This window comes from Terrapene carolina, unplaced genomic scaffold, assembly GCF_002925995.2.
Source record: "Terrapene carolina triunguis isolate 2854851 unplaced genomic scaffold, T_m_triunguis-2.0 Scaffold31, whole genome shotgun sequence".
Classification (NCBI taxonomy): Eukaryota; Metazoa; Chordata; order Testudines; family Emydidae; genus Terrapene; species Terrapene triunguis.
In genome coordinates this window covers 509,689-516,575 of record NW_020664382.1, presented here as the reverse complement: position 1 = coordinate 516,575, position 6,887 = coordinate 509,689, and the positions used below count along the sequence as shown (strand labels likewise).

General features: G+C 43.4%; 1 protein-coding gene across 1 annotated transcript; it reads left to right on the top strand.

Annotated features, from left to right (window-relative positions):
- The first annotated feature begins 3,212 nt into the window (after positions 1 to 3,212).
- Positions 3,213 to 6,037, top strand: LOC113406448 (alpha-crystallin A chain). The gene is made up of 3 exons (XM_026651461.1): positions 3,213 to 3,401; positions 4,563 to 4,685; positions 5,828 to 6,037. Exons 1-3 carry the CDS (start codon positions 3,213 to 3,215, stop codon positions 6,035 to 6,037), a joined length of 522 nt encoding a protein of 173 aa, XP_026507246.1.
- The last annotated feature ends 850 nt before the right edge of the window (positions 6,038 to 6,887 follow it).

Sequence of the window (6,887 nt, the reverse complement as noted above, 5' to 3'; positions counted from 1 at the left end):
CTAGCAGCACAAGACCCCCCTGAAAGACCATTTGAATGAAAATCCTACTACTGCATCTCTTTGGGGGCATGATGCGTCAGTGTGTAACGAGAGGTATTCCCCAGTATACAGATGCTGCAAGAGGAGATTATTGGCTGCTTAAATCACCTGGTAAAATTGAAAATAAAACTAAATAAATATAAACATACCACTGATCTGAAAAATTATTAGTACAGTAATGGGTGAACCTGAAAAGGTTAATAAGCCCTACAAATTCTCCTTAACTAAGATATTTTAGTTTCTTTTCAGGCTACCTTTTCCCCATCACCAAAACAAGGTGCTCCTGCCCTACAGCCACTTGCTCACATGGTTTGCCCATATTCATGACCCCCTTCCTAGCAAAAGCAGCCCAACTGATGGCTTTTCTTTCTCCCCTACTCAGATGCCCTTCCCTTCCCTAGATCATCTCTGGACCCCGGTGAAAGGGATCCAGAGTGTCCTGTGGCCCTTGTCACTGTGGTTGTGTATTCAGCCATGTACCCTCAACTCAGACTAGCCCCCAGGTATGTTTTGGGAAGTACTGTGAAGTATGGGATCATTGCAGTGACAATAGAGGCACAAGGGAGCAACGGTCGCCATGTCAGCAAGTCTGTCATCAGAAGTAGGGATTGGGAGGGAGGAAAAGTCAGCTAGGTTGTGGGAGAGGAGGAGGAAGTGTTGGGGATGCAGCTGTAACATTTAGAACAGTCCGGCCTTCTGGGATGGTAAAGGCAAATGTGTGAAGTGACACACACTTTACGGTAACTTCTTACTAGGGTAACCCTTCTGCCAGGTGGAACTTGGCAGCAACAAGGGTTGGGTTCATTATCTAGGGGTTCCTCTTAACAATATGACACAGAACTGGCTAAAGCCTCCACCCAGTAATCTGGGAAAACATAACACTACCCCAGGTGTGTCTAAGAGGCAATATTTTCCCACTAGTAAGCACTGAGTCTGTGTATAACAAAAGATAGCTTTTATTAAAAGGGAAAGGGAAACACACGTATATTTGGGAAAACATCACAACCACATTCAGAAGCATGTAATCATAGGCAAACCTGACCCACAGTGTGTCGGGCAGTGTCCTTTGCCTGTTTCCCACCTTGCAGTGGGAAAGTCTGGAGAACAAATGTCCCTTTATCACATCACTCTCCGCACCCTCCACTGCACCCTACTCACAGTTGGCTGTCCTTGATTAGAGAAGACCCAGAGTTCAGAGGTGCATTCACCGGGATTCACCTCCGACCCAAGAAAGGAGGGGGGACGTTGAGCAATATCTGTGTGGTTGCTGTGCACCTCTGCAACTCACTGTTTGCCACTGACTCTGCTGCTTTTCCCTGCTGCCACTGGTCACATGCTACTGCTGTTGGACTCTCACTGCCACTTCTGCAATGCCAAGTTCTGAGGTTTCACTTCTTAATCCAGGTCTTTAGTGGTGTCAGCTCTTACTGATTTCACTGGGTAGCAGGAAACCTCACTGCCAGTACTGCCTCTGCATTGTCTTTCATTTAACCACTGTCCCTACACCAGGTCTAAGGCATAGCCTCTAGATCTGCTTATCAGTGACCCAGCTCTGGTCATCACTGAACAGAAAAAATGTCTCTCAATTGAGTCGAATAAGCTCTGTCCTTAAACGCTGGGCAGGGGAAGGTCAAATGGTGCCTAGGATTCTTTCAGCAGAGTCCACACCACCAAGTAGAAACACCTATCCCCAACCCCTCTCATCTCCACTGGGAGATGGCATCCCTACCGCTACTTAGTGAGTGAGGTTCATTTTAGAGTGATCCCCTCAATTGGGGCAAGTGAAGCACAGTTCTGATGCCCTTTACTCACACCATAAACATAACAACATTTCATTACCTCTTCACTCAATACGAAAGGGATTTGTAACCCAACACCAGCCAAAAGGGATCATTTTAGAAAAGCAGCTCCACCATGTTGCGCACCTAGTCTTTTCTGCTAGCTCATCACTAGATGTCAGGGGAGAGCTCATTCAGACCCTGCTTACATTAGAACAGATCTAAAACTAAAAAAAAAAAAAAAAAAAAAGTCTGGTTGAGGACTATGTTTTGGACTGGTTCCAATATTTTACAAAACAGGCTAGGTCTTCACTGCAAATAAAGGGAGCATTTTTACGAGATAGCTATCTTGCTGTAAACTCATAGTGGAGAGACAAGGCACTGTCGTTTTAATCCTGATGCTGCTAGTGGAGGTCAACTCCAGGTGGGGGTATAGGGTTGACCCGGGCTAGCTACATTTACAGCAACTCAATGTAAAAAACACACCTCTTTCTGCAATGAAGACGAAGCATAGCTCTTTATATGACAACCCACAAATCTCATTGATTTCGCATTGTAGGTGATACATTGCCTGAAGGCTCTGCTTCACACTGCCACTGGTGAAGTATGTAACCTGAATTAGACTAAAGTATTACAGCCCTCAGGAGACTGCACTATTGTGTGCCAGAGGCACAGAACAGGAGGGACTGAGGTGCACCAATGCCCTCAAAGATTAAAATGTTCTGTCCCACAAACAGTCTAATTTAACTCCACAAGGCTCCTTAGAAATGTGTGTACCCTAAATAAAGAAACAAAATGAAAGAAAAATGTTTACCATATTCCAACCAGTTCTCATATTGAATACACACACCGATACCCATAAACCTGATGGCAAGAAACAAGTCCCACTGAATACACTTAAGGGATGTCTACTCCACAGTTGGGAAGTATGATTGCAGCATGTGTAGGCATACCTGAGCTGGCTCTGATCTAGCTAGATCAAAGCTAGCTAGAGTAACTATAGAGACCTTTAGAAAATTCCCACAAGAAATTAAATTAAAAAGTCCTGTTTGAATTGCTTGTCTATGTTAAGAGTTAGAGCCTGTTTTCTCTCTGGGTAGAGGTAGCCCCAGATAGCATAGCATGCTGGAAAGTAGCTACTGTCCACAGATATCTGGCACTGATTCTAACCAGACTGTCATTCTCAGGTCAGCCTCTGCATTTCTGCTGACCAGATTGCCTTAATCATGAGATCATCTCTTTCCAGAGAAATCCCACTAATGCCTTTATTCTGTGAAAGTAGTATATAAAGAGGGAGGCTTTCTGAGTCTCCACTGTGCAGTCCAGCAAAGACATCACTGTCCCCAGAGACTGCACTGTCTTCTCTCTACCGTCGAACTTGCAGAAGCAGAAAACATGGACATTACCATCCAGCACCCCTGGTTCAAACGAGCTCTTGGACCCTTATTTCCAAGCCGTTTGTTTGACCAGTATTTCGGAGAGGGTCTTTTCGATTATGATCTCCTGCCTTTGTTCTCTTCCACCATCAGCCCCTATTACAGGCACTCTCTCTTCCGCACCGTTCTGGAATCAGGCATTTCAGAGGTAAGACTCCTTTACTGAATACCATTTACCTCTGCTGCCAATTCATTAATAGTAACAACCACCTGCTACTTTCCTTGATTCAATTAGATTATGTCAATTGGCTCTGATGTGAACAGGTGCAGGAAAACTAGCAGGTTTCCTGCAAAACACTAAGCCCACCTGACCATCACAGAAAATTATCACAGGAAATCTTAGCAAAGGAAATAATTTTTTCCCTTTAAGAAATAGATTTGACCTATAGTTTTTTTACAATACTGTAAAAAGATCACTTTATGACCCTGCCAGCAGTTTGCCGTGTGCTGCGGAAAAAACAAAGCTTCCTCTGTTACATGAACATTCATATTCAGCTTACTTTTGTTGGGGATGGGACTCCAGGTATAAATTCAATCTTGAGCATGAACATTCTCCTTTCTTTTCTTTTTTTCATCATCTCATGACCTCCGTGTTACAATCCCATACTGGAAATCCCAAGAACAGTTCTCCAAAGACTATATGCAAAATGAACATTTTGTACGTTGGGCTGTACTCAAAACAGTCAGATCTGAAATGTCAAAGCGAGCACAGATGTTTGTTCTTTCTGCATTCTACTAACCTTCCCAAGGTTTCCTCCAAAAATCTAGCAGAAGCCCAGCAGAGCTAGAGCTGCAAGAACTTTATTAGACTTACAAGCCAGTCCACAAAACTGCAGATCACACTTTCTTCCTGAATCCATGCAGCTTTGCAGAGAAAGTGTGGTTTAAAAGAGAGAGTAAAAAGCAAAAGTGCTAGCTTAACAAAACAGGTGAAGCTACATAACTGATATAATTTCACCGCTAGCTGCTGAGCACAACCCAAATGTCCAATAAATCTCTAATGATAGATTCTGAAAAATAGTCGAGTGATAGAGTGACACAATGAGAGCAATGTGAAGGGATGCAAACTCAAGGAGCAATAAGGATGTCTTAGAATTCTACCAGCCTTGCAATTACAGGGCCTTAGCCAAAGCACATTTACATTATTGGAGAACCCTATTGACTTCAGTGGGCTTTGGATCAGGCCCATAACCATTCTCTAGCCTTCTTAAATCACTTCTGAGACAATCATGCTCAGGATGAGACTGAGAATTACTTTGTTTTTGACTCAACAAATTATTGTTTAATTTTATTACCATATTAATTGCAGGTGAGGTCTGACCGGGACAAGTTTACAATCCTCCTGGATGTAAAACACTTCTCTCCCGAAGATCTGAGTGTGAAGATTATGGATGACTTTGTGGAAATCCATGGCAAGCACAATGAGAGACAGGTAAGCAGAAAAAGCATGCAACTTTGGAGGGGAATTATCCTGCTCTTTTCTCTTTCTGACTTTAAGGTGTTCCTCAGTTGGGGAAGTACAAAGGGGAAGAATAATGTTCTCTACTTTTTCCAGAATTATTTTTCAAAGGTTAAACCCAAGTCACTAAATGTAGGTTCCCGGCTCTGGCAAAGACCAAACCTGATTTCTGATAATAATGAGAAAATTTGTCTGTTGTTTATTTTCAGTCATGCTCCATAACAGTCAGATGACAATATGCACTGTTCAGTAATAACGTCTGACTAGAAAAAGAATGTTATTTGAAGCTGTCAACGAATGACTGAGTTTCCATAATCCAGGATTACTTGTGGAAAGCCGAGTTTTCATATGCTGGGTTGGACGAGAAGAGCAAAACAAACAAAACCAAAACAACAAAGGGCCTAAGGCGTGGAAACTGACCACATATGACATGGGAATTCAAGCGAGGATTGAAGTGTGAATAATAATAATAATACCAGTGGCAGGAGAGGGGAGGGGGCACAAACTCTTCTCATCCATGAAGACACTTGTTGGGAAAACAAAACTTAAGAGCCCAATCAGTATTTGCATTTGAGGCTAGTTTGCCATAAAGGGAGAAAAAAGCCACTTTAATGTCAATCTTTCTTTTTATTTCTCATTCTTTCAGCCAACAGCATCAGAGGAGCCAGGATTACAGCCTCTTGTTTCATTCAATGATGGTTCCAACATACTGAAATATAGGCATCGATTTTCAGAGCGTTGAGCACCTACAACTTCAACTGAAATAAGTGGGAGCTGCAGGTGCTCAGCGCTGCTGACAGTCATGCCCAGCATCGTGTGGTAAGGGCCAAATTCTGCTCTGATTGACACCCTTTGTAGCTCAGTTGGCCTGAGTGTTGTTGCACAGGATATCAGCCAAGGCAGGATTTGTCCCTAATAAATTGTGGTGTAGAATAAAATGCATATACATTCATAGCCCTGCCTGAGACACTGGCTTTGAAATAACTGTTTGGAATTCAAAGTAAACATGGAGTCACACTCTGGTGATGTAGATTAAAACATGCTACGGGGTGTGCCTCAAGTCACACCAGGCACCGTTTCTGACCGAGCCATCTGTTCCCTCTGTCTGTTGTCAGGACGACCATGGCTACATTTCCCGCGAATTCCACCGCAGATACCGCCTGCCTTCCAACGTGGACCAATCTGCCATCACCTGCTCCCTGTCTGCTGATGGCATGCTGACTTTCTCTGGCCCAAAAGTCCAGTCCAACATGGACACCAGCTACAGCGAGAGACCCATTCCTGTATCCCGAGAGGAGAAGCCCGCCTCGGCTCCTTCTTCCTAGGCTGATCCTGCTGATGAAGCATCCAGGCGTCTGTCACCATTCGCAGGCCTCATTCACAGAGTCATTACATAGGTTTCAGTGAATATCTAGAGGGGGTTATTTTTTGTTTTAAATTTTTCTTGGATGACTGAGGGGCTGGGTGAGCAGCTAGTGGACTTTGAAGCTTAAGCCTAAACATTGTGATGTCAGGATGACATGAAACAAGTGTGCTGCCAAACTGATGTATTTGCTGAAAAGGTCTTTAAACTGTCCTGGATTTTGGTAACATCTACCAAATATGAATGAGTGCACAATTAACATTAGCTCCCAACACACCCATCATTAGCACAAGGCTTGTATGGTGAAAAGCCCGGCAGACCTGCTCTAGCCTAAAGAAATTAAAGTCGGAGCTAAGCTGATTATCGTGAAAAAACCCTGAGAGACTGTGCACTTGCAATGAATGTGCCATGAGTTTCTTAGAACAAAAGCGAGAACAACAGTGTGTAATGTTTGGGAGTTGCAACATTTTTTCAGCAAAGTCTTTAAGTGTATCTGTTTACATCACTGCAGAGTCATCTTCCATTAGTGACAACTGATGCAAGGACAAGCACGTCTTTCCAATGTCTTTGTAGACCCTTTGGGGGGGGGTCCATCATTGTGCTGAGGCTTCAAATCCCTACCGAGCTCTCCCCAGCCTGCATGTAGCACACCATCTTTGTTAATCTTGCTGTAATTCTAATATAGCTCCAACTGTTCTAATGATATCTGACACACAATCTGAGAACTCAGTCAGTGGCAGTCAATAAAGAAAATGTGAAACAAGCAATTGGCATTTTGCTTATTTATTTCCTTCCAAGGTCTTTGTAGTTAA

Excerpts from the sequence above, each read along its gene's own strand:
- LOC113406448 (XM_026651461.1), top strand. The coding sequence starts at position 3,213 with ATGGACATTACCATCCAGCACCCCTGGTTCAAACGAGCTCTTGGACCC. Across the intron at positions 3,402-4,562 it reads TGGAATCAGGCATTTCAGAG|GTGAGGTCTGACCGGGACAA; the intron begins GTAAGACTCCTT and ends TATTAATTGCAG. Across the intron at positions 4,686-5,827 it reads GCAAGCACAATGAGAGACAG|GACGACCATGGCTACATTTC; the intron begins GTAAGCAGAAAA and ends GTCTGTTGTCAG.